Consider the following 20963-nt stretch of genomic DNA (forward strand, 5'->3'; position numbering starts at 1 on the left):
AAATTTAAATACATTTATTTTATTAACTCAGCATAAAAATATAAAAAAAAATCATGGGAGTTTACAGGAGGAAATGTGTGGAAATTAAAATAAGAAATTAAATATGATATAATATTTTGACCAAAGAAAAAAATTATGCATGAGTTTATATGTTGTATTTTTTTTTAAAGCCCATTATTCTCAATAATCTGAACGTCATTTATTCTCATTAATCATTAATCACATTGCTGTGATAAATCTATTATTTTTATTTTTATAATAATTAATTTTTATAATTAAAATATAAACAATTATATAAAACAATTATATATATTTTTTTACTTCTAACAGTGTTGTTTTATATATGTTTTTGGTTTTCTTTGTCAGATCTTACAGGAGGAAAGTGCTGAAATTGTCTTGAAAATAATGTCACAATGTTACATCACACATACACGACTTACTTCAGTGATATTGTGAAATCTGGTCACCAGGCGTGTTTTTGACAGGTTCTGTAAGGTTCTCCCACTAATATCTTTTCCTGGTGAACTCCTTTAATTCACTAAGAAACTGTGTGTTTTATATATATATATATATTTATATTTGGCCTAGCAGCACTGGGTCCAGCAGTGTGATATGGTCTTGAGCTCAAGGTGGCGCTGTGCTCACAGTAAACGTCTACTGTAACACATCTGAACAGACACCAGTGAATCAGGGAAAAGCTTCAGCTTTAATAATTATAGCTTTTTACACCAATAAGCCTGAGAGGCTCCAAATGTTTACATCAATTCAGCCGAGCAGCGCAGACGGGATTTTATAGTTTCCTGAGCTTCACTGTCAGTTTCACAAATGAACTGTCAACACAAAGCCAACGGCGGACAGAGAAATAGAGAAATAGAGATCGCAAGCTAGAAGAAAAGAAAGCATAAGAGGAACGGGAGTTTCGTCATTTAAAATTCAATTGAATGCAGTTTGTCTTGAAAATCTGTGCTCTTTTAAACAGCAGATATTTGTTGTCTGTGAGCGAAAACGATGATTAAACCGAGACAAACGAGTCAAAACTGACAATGTGTTATTTATTTATTATTATTATTTTTTGTATTTATTTAATTGTATTACTTTATTTTGTCGTTGATTTATTTAATATATATTTATTAAATTATTTTGTAATTATTTTATTGTTTTGTTGTTGGATTTATTTAATCTTATTTTTTTGTCTTATTTATTTATTTATTTTTACTTGTATTATTATTTTAATTTTAAATTTAATTTTTTGTCATTTAAACCAAAAATATTTACCTGAAATCCACTGTAGAAAACTAAACCTGCATATGTCTTTAATTATTTGTCAGCAATGAAGCAATAAAACTCTGCACATAACAGATAAATGTCTCATATGTGCTAATAACAGTAATATAAATAGCAGTACAGGTGTGTGTGTGTGTGTGTGTGTGTCACTGAGATCACTGTGTGTGTTTTAGGCCATCGTCTCTCTGAAGTTGTGTGGGAACCAAATCTCCACTCTGCCCTCTCCAAACAAATGGAAATGCTCTTGTCTGCGAACACTAGACCTGTCCAGAAACCAACTGGGGAAGTAGGTCAAGCACACACACACACACACACACACACACGTAAATGTATATATACATATACACACACACACACACACACACATACACAGACACATACACAGACACAGAAAGACCTAGGGAGCCTATATAGGCAGCATTTTAATGCATCTTGAGCACACTCTCAATCTGAAGGCTGTTCGTTCTACAGAAACTCTGATAAACATAATAATAAGTCAAACAGTAATTTTTTAAATGCATTGAACTATTGCTTGATACTTTTTTGTGTGTTTTGCACATTATGTATAAAGAGATTGCCTTCTCTACAAAGGATACATGAGATGCTGCTTTATCATTTGTTTGCATAACACTATTTTTAGTTTAGTTTTAGTTTTTTTCATTCCTTAGTTGTTGTTGTTGTTATTAAAATAATAATAATAATAATTAGTTTAGTATTGTGTTGTTTTATTATTAATAATAATTTTATTTTGTTTTTATTCATATTCTTTAATTTTATATATATATATATATATATATATATATATATATATATATATATATATATATATATATATATATATATATATTTATAAAGTGAAAAAAGTGATGTGACATTCAGCCATAAATATTAATTTATTTATTTGTATATTTTAATAATTTGTTAATTGTTTTATTATTATTATATGTTTTAATTTTATTTTGTTGTTGTTATATTATTGCATGGTTTTATTTTATTAATTTTATTATTGATTTTATATTATTATTTTGTTGTTGGTTTTGTTTTTTACATATTTTTTATGCATTCGTTTGTTTTTATGTATTTTGTTGTTTTATTTTGTGTTTTGTTTTCCTTTGGACAGTGCTAATACTGATAATCTCAAATTACCATAGAAATGGGTAAAATCGAGGTAAAATGGTCCATTTTAGACACATTTCTAGCTATATTTTCCGTGTTGTGTATATAATGCATTATGGAATTGCTTTCTCAGCAAAGAATACATGTAATGCTGTCTTGTAATTTGGCTTAAAACATATCTTAGAAAGATATTTAGAAAATACATTCGGTAAAATTTTTAGGGAGTGCATCTATGAGATCTATCTGTGTTCAATGCTCTACTAGTTCACTAGTCCAGTCCTGGTGGTTGTATATAGAGACTGTGGAGATCTGAAATCGAATGTTATTTTAGGACGGGAGAGCCGAGCAGAACCAGGAAGCTGGCCTTCTTCACCACATGGCACAGACGAGACCCAGATCCAGGTACAGTGCCCTCAAACACTGCGGTCACCACGCTGCAGGCCTCACCAAACTGAGGGATCTCACCAGGGGAACCATGTTTTGTTGAGACTGTGAAAAGTGTGTGGATCGTTTTAGTAATGGCATCAGAAGCTAAACTAAAACCCTTTCAGACGGATCCAAAAGTCTGACTCATATTAGACTTTTAATGTGTTTTCAGGCAATAATGCATTTGATTCAACAAAGTGTACAAATGCATATCTTTACTCCGAACGCAAGACTAAACAAACGTGTTCTTTTGAACTTCTTTTCATTTAAGAATCCTGGACAAAATTACATCACAGTTTCCACAAAATATTATTTAATAATAATCAGAAATATTTCTTGAGCAGCAGATCAGTATATTATAATGAAGATCATGTGACACTGGAGTGATGATGCTGAAAATACAGCTTTGATCACAGGAATAAATTACATTTTGCAATATAATCAAATAGAAAACAGTTGTTTTAAATTGTAATAATTTTTCACAGTATTTCTGTTTTTACTGTATTGTTGATCAAATGCAGCTTTGGTGAGCAGAAGAGATTTCTTTCAAAAACCTTTCAAATATTACTCATCCCAAAATTTTGCCATTTATTATTATTAATATATATATTAATTGTGAGTCTATATATATATGTATATGTGTGTGTGTGTATATGTATATATATGTGTGTATATATATATATAAATGTATGTGTATATATATATATATATATATATATATATATGTATATATGTATATATATGTATATATGTATATGTATATAATATATATAGACTCAAAATATATATATATATATATATTAATAATAATAATAAATGGCAACATTTTGGGATGAGTAATATTTGAAAAATAATATACTGATTTGCTGCTGCTCTATTTTTAGTATTTTTTTATATATATATATATATATATATATATATATATATATATAGACTAAAAAAAAAAAAAAATATATATATATATATATATATATATATATATATATATATATATATATATATATATATATATATATATATATATATATATATATATAATATTTATTTATTTATTTATGAAATCCATTATAGGTTCAGATGCTTTTCTTTTTTGTTGATATTATTCATTATAGAATTGCCTCCTCTGCAAAGATTTAATATTATATATTATATCCTTTTTTTGTCACTTTATGGAAGCAAAATAAAGATATAATGAAGTATATTTGTTGAATATTAACACAAAGCTGGTCTGATGGCCTGCATTAGAGTCAGAAGTATGACTGCTGCAGTCCTCCGTGATCATGCATTAGTCTCCGGGGATTTGGGTTTGAATGTTGTGTGCTTCTGATCAGGTCCTCATCTCCTCTGGCTCTCTTTTGGCAGTTTGTCCCATTGAGTTTCCTGTGATCCTGCGGGATTCTCTGGAAGTCCTCTTCCTGAACGACAACCAGCTGGAGTGTGTGCCGCCGTCAGTGTGTGGCCTCAAGAACCTCTCCGAACTCTATCTGTCCAAGTGAGTCGCAGGGAATCATGGGAAATCATGGGACTTCTGCATTTCTTCCCACTTTATTACACGTCTCTTAGGAATACCTGACTGTGATTGGTTGGTCGCAGCATTCAGATATTTTTTTTGATATAAACATTAGATAAGAAACTTTTTTTAGGTAGTTCCCAATCATTTCTAATTTAATTCTAATTTCAAGAGCACAAATAAATAAGACTTAAATTTAAATTGAGATGAAATCTGAAAAAATATATATAAAACATGTTAAATATATAAAAAAATATAAAATATAAAAAAATATAAGATATTAGAAAATTCTATATAATCACTCTTTATTTTTCCGTAATAAAATAAATCTTTATTTATTAATTAGACTGATTTCTGAAGGATCATGTGACACTGAAGACTGGATAATGATGCTGAAAATACACATAAATAAATTACACTTTATAATATATTAAAATGGAAAACTATTATTTGACATTTTATTAATATAAAAATAAAATAAATTTAACCAAATCTCTCTCTTTTCGCATAATAAAATAAATGTTCATTAATTTGAATGAATTTATATATTTTTATAATGCATAATGTCAGTAAAAATTGCTGCATAGAGAAATCAAAATTATAAATCTTAATTATTATATTATGCATAAATAATTATTTAGTTCGAACAAAAAAACAAAAAAAACAAAAAAAAAGCACAATAATTTAAGATCATTTCAGTATTTTAATTAAAAGAAAAATTCAACCATCAAAAACTACAACTTAAAAATCCAATATATTTATATTTATAAAATCAAATCACTCTTTTCTTCTCACATAACATAATTTCATCTCAAATGTATAATGACGTTTATAAAAGACAAGAAAACAATCCCATAATGCCTTTTGATAAGCGCAGATGTGTGAGAAAATGGCAGATAGAGAGAAATAACAATTATAGAATTATATTAATTTTAACAATAATTATTATGTTATTTAAACTATGACTATAAAGTACAGTGCAATAATTGTTCATATTTAAAACAAAATGTCTATTTTTAGTTGTGTTTATTAGATGTAATCTAAGGAACATGTGAATGCAAGTCAAGTCTCCTGTGTGTTTTAAGTGAGGAACACTATTTGTTTAATGCCCAGGGTTTTCTCAGTGTGGGTGAGAGTCGAGAGTTGTAATATGCAGAATCAGAAAGGGCTTGTTCATCTGTTCTGCTTCCTGCTTGAGAAGCTCACAGGATGTAATGATGTCTTGTTTAGACGTTGGTAGCTTTGATTTGAATCCTTCCTGTCTCTGCAGTAATCCAGGTATCCAGGAACTTCCCATTGAGCTCGGGCAGCTCTCCAACCTCTGGCAGCTGGACATCGAGGACTTGAACATCGCCAACATCCCTGCAGACGTCAGGAAAGATGGTACCACACTCGCAGCTTGTGTCTACTTCAGAACAAATCACCAAGATTGCATTTCAGTAACACGAGATTATGAAAGTGGAAAAAAAAAAGTGAAAAAAATGCAGAAATAATATCTCATCTCTCATTAATATAATTAGTTTGAGTCTTGATCTGATCTATTTATATATATATATATAAATATATATATATATATATATATATATATATATATATATATATATATATATATATATATATATATATATATATATATATATATATATATAATTTATATAATAATAATAATATATTTGATTTAAAAAAAGTATATAAATATAGTTTTTGTAAATCAAATATATTATTATTTTTATTTTTTTATCAAATAAGCAGGATTTTACACAACTGCTGGACAGGGTAAGAATAAAAATAAATAAAGATGAAATAAAATAGAAATATTAGAAAAACTTATTTTAGTTAATTGCCAAGGCATTTCTAATATTCTAAAAAAAAATAAAAAAAAAATACATATATATATATATATATATATATATATATATATATATATATATACTTAAAATATATATAGAAGTAATAAATATATATATATATATATATATATATATATATATATATATATATATATATATATATAATAAATAAATATAAATATATGTGTATATATATATATATATATATATAATATAATAAATAAATATAAATATATATACACACACATTTATATAAACTAACTCTAAATAAAGAAAAATTCATCCTAAATTATTAAAGAAAAGTAGTTTATATATCCCTGTGTAGCTAAACTGTAGACCAAAGGACTGTACAATTAGTAAAAAAAAATATATATATATATATATATATATATATATATATATATATATATATATATATATATATATATATATATATATATATATATAGCCGTACAGGTGTAGTTAGCGCACACACTTTACAAAATATTTATTATATATATATAAAAACTTAATAAATAATTAGACATAAATATAAAATACAGCTACAAAATCAACAATCAAAAGCCATCAAAACCATATAATTTTTCAAATGTAAATGACAAAAGCACAAAACAAAATTACAAAAAAAATTAGTTTTTTTTAAATGAAAATAAATATTTTGTAAAGTGTGTGCGCTAACTACACCTGTACGGCTGCTAAATTGTTGATGGTTCATCATATGAATCAAATCCATCTCATGCGCTTTGATTTGGGATATAAGTTCATTGTTTGGATTTTCAGGGAAATTATCAAATGTAGATCTTAAATCTTTGAATCTTTTGATAAAAGCATCTGCCAAATGCATGTGAATACAATGTGAATGTATCTGTGAAATTGATTAGGTGAAGAACAGTGCTCTGTAGTAAACAAACTAATTAGTTGTCATGTTGAGCATGACATTATTTGTTTCTTGCGTTAGAGAATGTGTAATCTAGGATCTGTCTGATGAATATTTCATTGGTGAATCCAGCTGTGAGTCGTTCAGCCAGCTTTTCATTCTTCTGATGCATTTGTTGCAATATTTAATGTGTTTTACTGTAATAACAGCAGATTTGAGTAACATGATCCTCTCACAGAACTGAGTTTGGTATTAATGTCCCGTGAGTTCAGGATACAAGGATAAAATACTGCATATAATAGTCCATGTTTAATTTAATTTGATCTGCTTTTAGCTTTCAGAGGTTTCCGAATCTTTAAGGTACACATGCTTGCTTTGTAAATGTATTTTAAAAGAAGTCGTGAGGTGAAGAAAAAGGTAATATTAACAACTCTTCCATAGATACAAGCATCTGATGACAGACACTTTATTTTAATATTTCAAAGGAGAAAAATTCAAAAGTGCTGAGTAAATTATCAAGGTGTCAATCAATGCAATTATAAAAAGGAATTAAGAAATAAATCATTAAAATTAAGTTTATAGAAAAAAAGGAAAACGTTAACAAAAAGGTAACACTTTACAATAAGTTCCCATTAGTTACTGTAATTTACTGTAATGCTAATTTAATTTAAGGATAAATATAAAGAGTAACGTGCTGAGTAAAGTTGCAATAAACTCAATACATAAAAAAAAAAAAAGAATTAAATAATAAATAATTAATCAAAAAGTAAAGGAAACCGTAAACGAAAAAATAAGGTCATGCTTTAAAATCAGGTCTGATTAGTTAACATTAGTTAACATTGTTTACATGTGTTCAATAATCTTTGTTAATATTATTATTATTATTATTATTATTAATAATAATAACATAATATTAGCAGATGCAACTTGATTTTTAATAACAATAAATGTTAACAAATGGACCCAAAAAATAAATAAATGAAGTATTTTAAGAATTAAAGATTTGAAAACAGTGAATATGCCACTGTAAGTACTAAAGCAGAGCGTGTGGTGTAGTGATGGAGTCTGAACTGGCTCTGTATTTGGTCTGATACTAGCTGTACAGAGGTTGCAGTGATGGAGGTGTGTGTGTGTGTGTGTGTGTGTGTGCAGGTCCGGCTGCGGTTCTGGCGTATCTGCGAGCAGAGCTGCGTGGAGCAGAGCCCTGCAGACTGCTGAAGCTGATGGTGGTGGGTCCTCCGCGGCAGGGCAAGAGCGCTCTCCTGGAGGGACTGCAGACGGGCAAACCCTCATCCTTCATCAGCAGCGACCGCAGCATCCACACGTCCAGCTGGGATCTGGAGCGACCCGGAGGAGTCAAATCTGCTGTAAGAGCCCTCAGTCCACGCACACGTAACACACAAGTCAAATCAGCTTTATTTATATAGCACTTTTAACAATATAGATTGTAACGAAGCATCTGTGTAAGGGAGGGAACTGAAAGAAGGGTAGGCTGTCCAAATTCACAAACACTGGCAACACGAGCGCGTGGAAAATCGATTTTACAATTGATTCAATGAACACTTTTGTCTTAAAAATTGAAAAATGATTTTTTTGCATAAGTGACAGCCCTAACGTGCACACAAACACACACAAACACGCATGCACACATAACACACACACACACACACATATGACACACACATAACATGCACAAACACACGTGCTTACTCACACAACACGCTCACACACACTCACACACACATAACACGCACATGCGCACACATAACATGCATACATAATACATTCACACACATAACACACACAAAACACGCTAACACAACACGCATACACACACAACACACACACACTCATATCAGGGCTCTGTGAGTTTTAAAAGTCTTAATTTGTCCTTCCACAAATACTTCACATTCTTCACATACACATACTTCAGTAAAGATTATTTAACTTGAGATGCGAAATGAAGATATGAAGTCTTGTTTTCTGAAAAAGTAATCTGAATTTTTTTACGCTCAAAGCTAGAATCAGCATATGCCTTTATTTTTTATAAATTTCCCAGAAAAAATTCTTGTTCAGTCATTTTGCTTCTCTTGTAAATGTGTCTTTAAATATTAGTTTTGGAAAACAAGTAGAACATACTGAGGAAGAGCATTATGTATTTTTGCAGTGTGATCAGAATTTAGGATCGACAGTTACTCACTTGCCAATTCAACAATTATTAAAAGTCATGAGTTTCATCGTAGATTCATAACTTTGCTACTATAATACTCAGTATATTTCTGCGTAATGGTGAGCAAAGTAACTGAAACACACAGTGGACAAATGAAGTCATCTGTTGATTCAAGTGTGTGACTTCATCGTTGAATTCCCAGTCTGTCTGACTGTTTTCAGGGGTGTGTTTGTCCCAAAATGCTTTGCTCATCTCATTTGAGAGATAAAGTCACAATTATCTTCTGTATTATTTTATTCTGTGGCAGAAACAAGCGTTCATAACTTTATAACAGAACAAAATGAACCATAGTTTCACCTCAGCAGCTCTATAATGTGTCAGACAATCGAGGTTATGGAGTAATGTTGTGTGTTCTGGTGTTATGTGTCTGCTGTGGATCCAGGTTGATTCGGTGTCCTTCAGCGTGTGGGACGTTGGCGGCCAGGCCAGCATGTCGACGGTGAACCAGTGTTTCTTCACAGATAAAGCTCTGTTCATAGTGATCTGGAATCTGGCTTTGGGAGAGGAGGCCGTGGCCAACCTGCAGTCCTGGCTGCTCAACATCGAGGTCAGGAAACCACACTTTACACTTTAGAAAAAGAGAAAAAAAACACACAACAATTTTTTTTTTCTTTACTGCCATGCATAAAAAAATAATTTAAAAAAGTGATTAAAAAAATGCATACAAATTCTTAACAGATGCAAAAAATATGTTAATATTTATTGATCTAGAAAAGACAAAGTTTACTCTGATTTAATGTATGACAGTAAAGAAATAAAAAAGGTTTTTGTGTTTTTTTTTTTTCGTTTTTTTTTCTGAAGTGTATGTAAATATCTGGTTTCAACTGTATAACACTGGCATATGACAAACACTCTTAAGTTTGTTTGTTTGTTCAAATAGGCATTGCGAACAAAATCAATAATGTTTATATATTGATTGATTTGACAATAATTAGCATTTGCTAGTTTAATGATAATAAATGCCATTTTGGAATTGCAAATAAATAGATTTTATTTATTTATTATATTTACTTATCATTGCATATACCGTAACATCATATCATTATTTACTTATTTATTTACTAAACAATCATTAAAAAAATTATGATTATTTATTTAGAAAATAGTTTAATAATAAATTCTTATTTTATTATATATATATATATATATATATATATATATATATATATATATATATATATATATATAATATTTACATTAGATTTATTCAAATGATAAGTTTTATGTATGTATGTATATATATATATATATTATTTTTTTTTTTTTTAATTTATGTAATAGTTATGTAATACTATTCACAACCTAAAGCTTTTGTAATGTCAGCTCAAATCTAAATATAGCCTGTACAGAGTGATAGTTAGCATATTTGCTAATACAGCAAAGGCAAGTTGAAAATGCAGGTGTTGGAACTGGTAAAGAAAAAAAAAAGAAAAAACTCCTTAATGACGAAAGGGGAAAAATATCAGCACTGTATATCCAAACACGAAACACTCTCTTTACAAACACAAAGTTGACATGAGCTTGAGATTGTGGAAGTCATTTTCTGTATCCGTCTAATGAGTGTCTGAATGTGTTTGTGCTCCAGGCTCGCGCTCCTAACTCTGCTGTCATCGTCGTCGGGACGCATCTGGACCTCATAGACACCAAGTTTCGTACGGAGCGCATCGCCACGCTGAGGGCCTACATCCTGGCACTCTGCAGAACCCCCTCAGGGGCGCGGGCCAGCGGATACCCCGACATCACTCTCAAACACCTCCAGTTAGTCTCGTGATCACAGCTTCAGCTTACTTTCCTCCGTAGAAACTCTGTTTAGCTGTGTGTCTGTGTGTCTGCAGTGAGGTGTCGTGTAAGACGCTGGAAGGCATGGACGTGCTCAAGAGGCTGTTGTTTCAGGTCGCTTGCTCCATGAGGGACATCAGCAACCCCGCTAGCTGTCACAAATTCGTGGGAAGACTGGTTAGTGTTCGTTAAGCCTGTACGTACAGCATGAATCACAGTTCTTCCTGACATCAATTCATCTATTTTTATGTCTGTTTTGGGTGTTTTTAATACAGATCCCCAAAAGTTACCTGACCCTGCAGGAGGCCATAAAAGCAGAGCGTGTGAGGAGAGACGAAGCCGACGAGGTGCAGTACCTGACGGACACTGAACTGGAGCACATCATTGAGCAGAGTCCGGCCAGTGATATCAAAGATTACGAGGATCTGCAGACGGGTAATGCATGAAGAAAAAATCATGTCTATTCAGAAATGCAATCAATTAATATTTGTTTATGTTTATTAAATATTTAAAAAATATATGGTTATTTTTAAGATGCATATTTTAATATTTCTGTTCTTAATGAACTAATATATATTTATTTATTCATTTATTCAATTGGTTAGAGAGTAAGCGCAGCTTCTAAAAATAATTAAAAAAACGAATATGTTTTAAAATATATCATTGTGTTTCATTATATGTCAATGTTTTAAAAAAATATATTATTATTCTTTAAAGTACATTTTTGTTTCTTTTTTTTACTTAAGTAAAATTATTTATATGTATTGCATTTTTATTTTATTATATGTATTTTATTTTATTGACTCCATTTAAGCAACTATTAAACAGTTCATATTTTTCCAATTATGTTTTTTATTAATATTTTGAATCAGTTATCATTTTAAAATATTTTTTTTGTCTTAAATTGTAAGTGATTTTGTGTGTGTGTGTGTGTGTGTGTGTGTGTGTGTGTCATTTTTAGTAGTTTTTTGTTTTCATTATGTCTAGCTTTTAATGTTTCTTTCATTTTAGTTATTTTAGTACATCAAACCAAATTAAAATGAGAAAATAGCTGAAATAAAAAGCTGCTCTATATGTTAATGTTTTAATTCCTATTTCAATTAGTAAATTCTGAGCATGACAAAATCTTTATATACATAATAAGAAATATAAGAATTAGCCGGCATATTAGTTATGTAATTATTATTATAATAGTTCTCTATATCTGTGCATCTGCAGTTTATTTCTTACACTTGTGCAACATATATTATTTTTCCACTCAGTTATGTCATAATAACGAGATGTCATTTTAATAATATATGTGTCCCTGGAGCACAAAAGCAGTTTTAAGTCTATGGGGGATATTAGTAGCAACAGCCAAAAAAAACATTGTATGGGTCAAAATTATAGATTTTTAGTTTATGCCCAAAATCATTAAGATATTAAGTTAAGATCATATTCCATGAAGATATTTTGTAAATGTCCGGTCACACTTTATTTTAGGGTCCAATTCTCACTATTAACTAACCATTAACTATGATTTTTTGCCTCAATTAACTCCTTATTTGCTGCTTATTAATAGTTTATAAAGTAGTTGTTAAGTTTAGGGTATTGGGTAGAATTATGGATGCCATGCATTATATGTACTTTATAAGCACTAATAAACAGCCAATATGTTAATAACAGGCATGTTAATAAACATCTAGTTATTAGTGTGAATTGGACCCTATACTAAAGTGTTACCAGATGTCCTACTGTAAATATATCAAAAAGTGATTTTTGATTTTCAATATGCATTGCTCAGAATTAATTTGAACAACTTCAAAGGTGACTTTCTCAATATTTAGATTTTTTTATGCACACTCAGATTCCAGATTTTCAAATAGTTGTATCTCATCCAAATATTATCCTAACAGACCATACATCAGTGGAAAGCTTATTTATTCAGCTTTCATATGATGTATTAATCTTAATTTTTAAAAAAAGACCCTTGTGACTGGTTTTGTGGTCAATGGTCACATATTTTCTTGTAATAATGAGATTGTTGTTACAATGTTCTAACATTGTGTAAAAAAAAAAAAACATATTGTAACTTAAAGGTGCTGTAGGGAACTTTTGTAAAAAAAATATTTTTTTTAATATTTATTAAACCTGTCATTATATCCTGACAGTAGAATATGAGACAGATAATCTGTGAATAAAATCAAGCTCCTCTGGCTCCTCCCGGTGGTCCTATTGCCATTTGCAGAAAGTCATGCGCTCCCGGTAAAAAACAACCAATCAGAGCTGCGGTCCGTAACTTTGTTTGTGTTCAAAATGTAGAAAAATGTATATAATAAGCGAGTACACCATGAATCCATTTTCCAAACCGTGTTTTTAGCTTGTCCTGAATCACTAGGGTGCACCTATAATAAGTGTTTATATTCGGACTATTTTAGATTGCTTCGGGGGTACCGCGGCGGAGTAACCCAGTACCTTTGTGATTCTTCATAGACATAAACAGAGAGAAGTAGTTCCGGCTACGATGTTCTTCCGCAAGACGCAAGCAGTTCTGTTTATTAACCGCTAGAGCGTCAAAAGTTCCTACTGCAGCTTTAATTTACAGTTCCTCAGATTAATTGACTTGTGTAATGTGAGCGTTTTCTTTGTGGATCTCACAGCGATCAGTTTCCTGATGGAGACCGGCACCATTCTGCACTTCTCCGACACCAGTCATGGCTTGTGTAAGCTCTACTTCCTGGACGCCGTGTGGCTCTCCGAGTGTTTGGAGCGGATCATCAACCTGAGGGGCTCGCGCTCGGTGGCTCGTAACGGCCTCATCAAGGCCGAGGACCTGCGCATGCTGCTGGTGGGCACCGGCTTCACCCAGCAAACTGAAGAACAGTACTTCCAGTTCCTGGCCAAGTTCGAGATCGCTCTACCAGTCGCCAGCAACAGGTTCAAACTACGGCTTCCTGCTCTCTGTCACTTCAGTATATTTCTCAATTTATATGAAGCCCGTCTGTTCTCTGTCAGTTAATGTGTAACAATAAAAGCAACATTTATATTTATTTTCTTGAATTTTTTTTATTGATTGATTGAATGCATGACTAATTGCGAAAATAATGCTAGAATATACATACAGTTTATATATACATGATGTATATTTGTAGCAATAGCTAAAAATACATTGTATTTATGCCAAAAATCATTATGATATTAAGTAAAGATCATATTCCAGGAAGATATGTTGTACATTTCCTACTGTAAATATATCAAACTTAGTTTTTGATTAGTAATATGCATTGCTAATAATTCATTTGAACAACTTTAAAAGTGATTTTCTCAATATTTAGATTTTTTTTGCACCCTCAGATTCCAGATTTCCTAATAGTTGTATCTCAGCCAAATATTCCCCTTTTCAATAAACCATACATCAATAGAAAGCTTATTTATTCAGCTTTCATATGATGTGTTAATCTCAATTTGGAAATCAAAATAATTGACACTTGAGACTGGTTTTGTGGTCCAGGGTCACTTTTAAATAACATTATTTTTATTCTTAACGTTAATGCATATTATAAACTAAATGAAGTATTGTGTTTTAATTTAATTAATTTATTTATTAATGTTATAATATATAGTAATATTTTATTTTTGTTTTGCATTTCTATTTCTATTCTTCTTAAATTTTAATATATATTTTAACCCATGTGAATGTATATTTTTATTGTGAACATTTCCAAAAGGAATGTTTTAATATGTAATAATAATGTTTTAGTAACATGCATCGTATGCATAACATATTCCTAATATGCATCGAGTTTCAGAAATTATTCTCTTCTCTTCATAGTTATCTGTTGCCGCACCTTTTGCCCCCCAAACCTGCCCTGGACATCCACGGCTTTCGGCAGCAGAGCAACAACTCCATCCAGCGGCATTTCAAGATGAGCTTCGTTCCTGCGGGATTCTGGGAGCGCTTTATAGCCAGGATGCTAATCAGTTTGAACCAGATGGATGTGCAGGTAAACACACATCCTGAGATGACGAGCTAACCGAGCAGTAAAGTCAGAACTGCAGTCATTGCAAACGGAGAATTAGAGACACACGCTGACAATGCTTCAGCAGCTAATGAGACCTCATCTTAAGACGCTTTGCATGCTTTCGCAGTCTCATTTCCCCAAATAACCCTATGGCAAAATTTGAGTAATGCACAGGGTTGTTTGGGGGAAAAAAATCTTATTGCCATTTTGCTGATATTTATTTATTTATTTATTTATTTATTTATTTATATATTTATTTATTTGTTTGTTTGTTTTTTGTTTTTAACAAAATATTGTATTTAAAAAATATATCTATAAAATAAAAATATATTTAAGAAAAATAAAAAATTTGTTTATAGTATTCTATATTATTCTATATTATATTATCAGTATTATTGTTGTTAAAACTATTAAGCAAAATGTAATTAATTGACTATGACTATAATCATAATATTATATTATATTTATTGTACAAAATAAGATATATTATAAAATAACAAATTTATAATGCAATTTGTATTATAATATAATATTCCATTGTATTAATTATATTACTGTTGTTTTTAAATAAGACGTATGATTGTTGTAAGTTTATGTAAAATTAAAAAGCAAGTATTTTAGAAATAATATATAATTTTATTTATACAACTTTGTGTATTTTATGTATAGTATGACTGTAAATATTAAATTATTATTATACCGGTTTTGCATTTTTTTTTTTTCTTTCCTCGCTTTTCCTCTTACAGTGTTTGTTGAATCCTCACCAAAATTGGTTCAGGTCACACACAGACAAAGACAAAACCACACAAATTCAGTTACTGGATTTAATTCTCCAGAAAAGCCTTAACAATTTTGCTGGCGGAGACACCAAACAGGAAGTGAGTCATTATCTCTGCAGAGCTTTTGCTTATTGACACACAGTTTTTCTTTGCATCAGCGCCACATTGCCCTGAGAATGTCATGCACATGTGTAGTGCCACCTACTGGTCAAAAATTAAAAACCGATAAAATCTGCGCAGTGAGTCATTCAGTATCCCATTGGATGTTTAACCATCTAGATGCTGCTTGAGTTCTCAGGTGAAAGTGTCGTTGAGGTCGTTTTTCAGTCGATGACGTTTTCATTTTGATGACTGTAAAATGTCTTTGTGAATTTTCGTAATAGGCATTTGAGACCAAGAAGGTCACGAAGAGCCCGAGGAACCACAGTACGGTGATCTACAGCTTTGCGGGGAACCAGCAGCGCAATCGCTGCAGCACTTTCCGCGTCCGCCGCAGTCAGACCATCTACTGGAAAGAAGGGCTGCTAGTCACCTTCGACGGCGGATATCTGAGGTTAGCAAGGGTTCGTTTTTGGGTTTCACATTTTTTGATATTTAGATTTAACATTTCTCTCTAGGGCTGAACGATGTGTCGTTTAAGCATTGATATCGCGATGTACGAATCCATGATAGTCATATCGCAGGATTAACCGTACGGGCCAGCTGCTCCCCGGCCCTTGATGAATGTGATTTGCGGATTAATTGCACAGCTTAACCATCATAGACTGAAAGTTTATCATTTACATGTGTTTTAAGTCCTGTCAGTTTAACAGGGCAGAGAGAAAGAGCGTGCAAGAGAGAGAGAGAGAGAGAGCGCGAGAGAGAGAGAGAGAGAGAGAGCGCGAGAGAGAGAGAGAGAGAGAGCGCGAGAGAGAGAGAGAGAGCGCGAGAGAGAGAGAGAGAGAGAGAGAGAGAGCGCGAGAGAGAGAGAGAGAGAGCGCGAGAGAGAGAGCGCGAGAGAGAGAGAGCGCGAGAGAGAGAGAGAGAGAGAGCGCGAGAGAGAGAGCGCGCGAGAGAGAGAGAGAGACTTTTAGTTTTTCTTTATTTTAACAATTATAACATTACCAATAAAACAGTATTTACAAAATACATAAATTTACATCAATATACAAAAAATCTCATACATTCATGTGTAAATTTCCATCTTCTAAATCACATAAAACAGCATTCAAAGCCCAAGTTTGTTTAAAAGCATCAAGATCTCCAACCATTTTATAGTATGTGAACTCAACAGTAAGCCGGGCAGATAACAGTCCTTTTAAAGTCATATTAACATCAGTAGAAACACCCCCATTCATCCTTTCTTTTCTTGTTAGCCATATAGCTAACTTTGCTTGACCATATAAAAAATTAATTAAGACATCAGTTTTTCTATTTTGATATTTATACTTCGGGCCATAAATAAACCCGTTTAAAGTAAATTCAAAATTCAAATTTTTACTCCAATCTTCCAACAATAAAAACATTGGCTTCAATCTTTCACACTGCAAAAATAAATGATACATATCTTCATGTTCAAAACAAAAAGGACATTCATCCCTTACAGTTGGATCAATATGTGCCCTGTGTCTATTAGTAGCTATTATCCCGTGTATTATACGCCACTGGAGATCACCGGTTCTCTTATCAATAGGACGTTTATATAGAGTCCTCCAACTACCTTTAGGTGATCCATCTAACCCATCTATCCCTTGCCATTTAGAGTCTAAAACATCTTTTAAAGACTCATAATGCATTACTTTTACACAAGTATAATACATCGCTCTCTTTCCTATATCAGCAAACAAATTAAGCTCTGGAGTTTTAAAACTCAACAGCTTTCCTTCATCTCCTGCCCTTGTCTCCACAGCTGCACTTACCCCTAAATTTGGAAATTCAACCATCTCATTAATATATTGTGGTTTTGTTTCCTCGTCTTTCAATAACTCTGTAAATGTTGATGGTATTACAGATAAGAATTCAGTCCTTAATCTTTCAGCAACACGAAGTGATTTAATGCCAAGCTTTGCTGCCATATCCTTTGAAGACATCCATTCACTCTTAGTCCACAGATGAGAAACTTTTATGAACTGGGCCTTCACCATAGCAGCTTGCATTGAATGAGAGTTCAAGATGTTTATAGGTAAAGCAGGATTATAAAGAAGAGGTTCTTCTTTAATCCATGATCCTCTTACAATTCCTTCTTCTCGTACAACTTTCAAAGCATTCCATGATTTTAGAACGGACTTATAAAAAAGGAGTTATTTCAACTAATACAGTATCATTTAAATTTATTAAAAACAATTGTCGGTCTAAACCCAGTTGTCCTCCTCTCCTCAAAAGACCACAAGCCACATGAGCCCAGCTAACGTCTTTCCCATACAGAAGTCTCTGGGCAGCTTGTAGTCTAAAAGCAGCAATCCTACAGCCAATATCAATTAATCCTTGCCCCCCTTCATTCAGAGGTAGGTAGAGTACAGCAGGTCTCAGCCAGTGCTGACCGGTCCAAAAGAAGTCAACAAGACATTTCTGAATGTCCTTTATGACAGCAGCAGGGGGGTCCAATACAGCCATTTTATGCCACAATGTTGAAGCAACAAGATTATTGACTATCAGGACCCTTCCCCTGTAGGAGAGCTGAGGAATTAACCATTTCCAATTGGATAACCGGAGACGCACTTTTTCCAGTAATCCTTCCCAGTTCTTTTCCTTATAAACCTTAGAACCTAAAAACACTCCTAAAAACTTAAAACCATCTTTTCCCCAAGTGACATTATTTGGCAGCTGTGGGACATTAGATCTTTCTGAACCACACCATAAGGCTTCACTTTTTGTCCAATTTATTTTTGCTGATGATGCTCTTCCATAACATTTAAGATTTTCTAAAACTATTTTAATATCTTCACTGTTTCTAATTATTACAGTTATGTCATCAGCATAAGCGGATAATTTCACATTATTTAAAATATTTGACCCCTCAATGTGTAAACCTGTCAACTGTTCTCTCAATTTACACAATAGTGGTTCAATTACAAGGCTATAGAGTTGCCCTGAAAGAGGGCACCCTTGCCTTATTCCTCTTTTTACTTTAATAGGAACACTTAATCCACCATCAATTTTGACCATACATTCAGCTTCATTATACAATAAATTAACCCATGAGATAAAACCATTTCCAAAACCATAAGCCTTAAGTAAATCAAACAAATAAGCATGTTCAACTCTGTCGAACGCCTTCTCTTGATCAAGAGATATTAAACCCAAATCATAATCCTTGTACATTGCATAATCTATTACATCTCTCATTAAAAAAAGGTTATCTTTAATACATCGCCCCTTTACACAATATGATTGTTCTTTCATGATTAATACACTCATATAATTATTTAATCTATTGGCAATACATTTTGAAAAGATTTTATAATCTATACACATTAATGCAACAGGTCTCCAATTCTTCAAACAATACAAATCACCTTTCTTCGGTAACAAAGACAACACTGCCCTGTTACAACTCTTAGGTAAAGACCCAGTCTGTATTGAACTTAAAAGCATTTCAAAATAGTCTTTTCCAATCACATTCCAGAAATGTTTATAAAATTCAGATGGAAACCCATCAAGACCTGGAGCTTTCTCAGATGATAAATCATGTACAGCTTTTGTTACTTCTTGAAAAGTAACTGGTAAATCAATAACCTCCTGTTGTTCAGGCGTCAACTTTTTAAGGCATGAAAATAATTCATCTCTACAATTAGAATCTGTGACATTATCGGCATATAAATCAGAGTAGAAATCAACAGCAATTCTTCTCATTTCATAAGAATCATAGGTAACAACACCATCATCTTTTTTTAAACCAACCATCAATTTTCCTTGATTATTCTTTCGTTCTAAATTGAAGAAGTATTTTGTAGGTCCATCAATGTCCTTCTTTTGGATAAAACGTGCCCTAACAAGGGCAGCTTTCACTTTATCATACAATAAATTATTCAACTGAAGCTTTTTCTCAGAAAGGGCAGTTTCCAATTGACGTCCATTCCTCGCCATCATTTTTTCTTCTATGTCAGAAATCTCATTCTCCAAGTCTTGTATTCTGATCTTTAATGTCCTTTTTGAATAAGATGAATATTGCTGACAGAAAACTCTAATTTGCACTTTTCCAATGTCCCACCATTGTTTAATATCACCATAATTTCCTTTTTGCTTTCGCCATATTTCCCAAAACAATTTAAAATTCTCACAAAAAACATTATCTTGTAAAAGCTTATTATTAAAATACCAATACAAACTCCTTTTACTTTCTTTCAACATGACAAAGTCCATCATTTTGTGATCTGAAATTATATTTGGAATAATATTAACATTACCCACTCGGTTTCTTGAATCGCGAGAAATATAAAAACGATCCAATCTAGCAGCATAAACTCTACCATCTGTAACTTTTACCCAAGTGTATTGTTTAAGCATTGGGTTTTTTATTCTCCAAATATCTTCAAGATTTAAATTTTTTACCATATTAGATAATACACAGGCTGATTTCTGGTGAGGTTCTTCAGCATTTCTATCTATTTTTAAATTCAAGGTGCAGTTCCAGTCTCCTGCCATTATAATTATATCTCCTAAACTAAGAGTTTTTAAAACACGACCTAATTTCTCGAATAAAAGAACCCTTTCTGTTTCCCCATTAGGAGCATATATATTAACAAAAAGAAAATGAAAATTTTGTATTTCAACTCTTACTAAAAGTAGTCTTCCAGGTTCTATATCATATGTAGATACAATTTTTATTTTTAAAGTTGGATTAAAAAGAATCGCAACTCCAGCACTAACATTAGAGCCGTGACTTAAAACATATTCTCCCTTCCACCACAAACCCCATTCAGACTCGTTACTCACATTACTATGGGTTTCTTGAAGAAAACCTACTGCAATATTCTTAATATTAAAGTATTCTGAAACTAAAGCCTGCTTTTTCCTATCCCTCAAACCATTCACATTAAGAGAACCTATTTTGAGATACTCCATGAAAAAGAAAGAATAGAAAGAACAGCAGGAAAGAAGAAAAAACAAACACAAAAGCATGTATAAAGCCA

General features: G+C 31.7%; 1 protein-coding gene across 4 annotated transcripts in view; it reads left to right on the plus strand.

Annotated features, from left to right (window-relative positions):
* LOC113051913 (leucine-rich repeat serine/threonine-protein kinase 1-like) overlaps nt 1-20963 on the plus strand; it is a 79929-nt gene that overhangs the window by 22530 nt on the left and 36436 nt on the right. For 3 of the 4 annotated variants that reach the window (XM_026216093.1, XM_026216090.1, XM_026216091.1), the window contains 13 exons: nt 1458-1570; nt 2732-2802; nt 4189-4318; nt 5607-5719; nt 8216-8430; nt 9676-9840; nt 10879-11051; nt 11129-11249; nt 11348-11507; nt 13712-13988; nt 14884-15055; nt 15820-15951; nt 16236-16405. In XM_026216093.1, coding sequence (XP_026071878.1) covers nt 1458-1570; nt 2732-2802; nt 4189-4318; nt 5607-5719; nt 8216-8430; nt 9676-9840; nt 10879-11051; nt 11129-11249; nt 11348-11507; nt 13712-13988; nt 14884-15055; nt 15820-15951; nt 16236-16405 — 2012 coding nt within the window. The remainder of the gene's footprint in view (nt 1-1457; nt 1571-2731; nt 2803-4188; nt 4319-5606; nt 5720-8215; nt 8431-9675; nt 9841-10878; nt 11052-11128; nt 11250-11347; nt 11508-13711; nt 13989-14883; nt 15056-15819; nt 15952-16235; nt 16406-20963) is intronic. The other variant, XM_026216092.1, reaches the window with a different exon arrangement.

This window comes from Carassius auratus, chromosome 32 (genome assembly GCF_003368295.1).
Source record: "Carassius auratus strain Wakin chromosome 32, ASM336829v1, whole genome shotgun sequence".
In the NCBI taxonomy this organism is placed as follows: domain Eukaryota; kingdom Metazoa; phylum Chordata; class Actinopteri; order Cypriniformes; family Cyprinidae; genus Carassius; species Carassius auratus.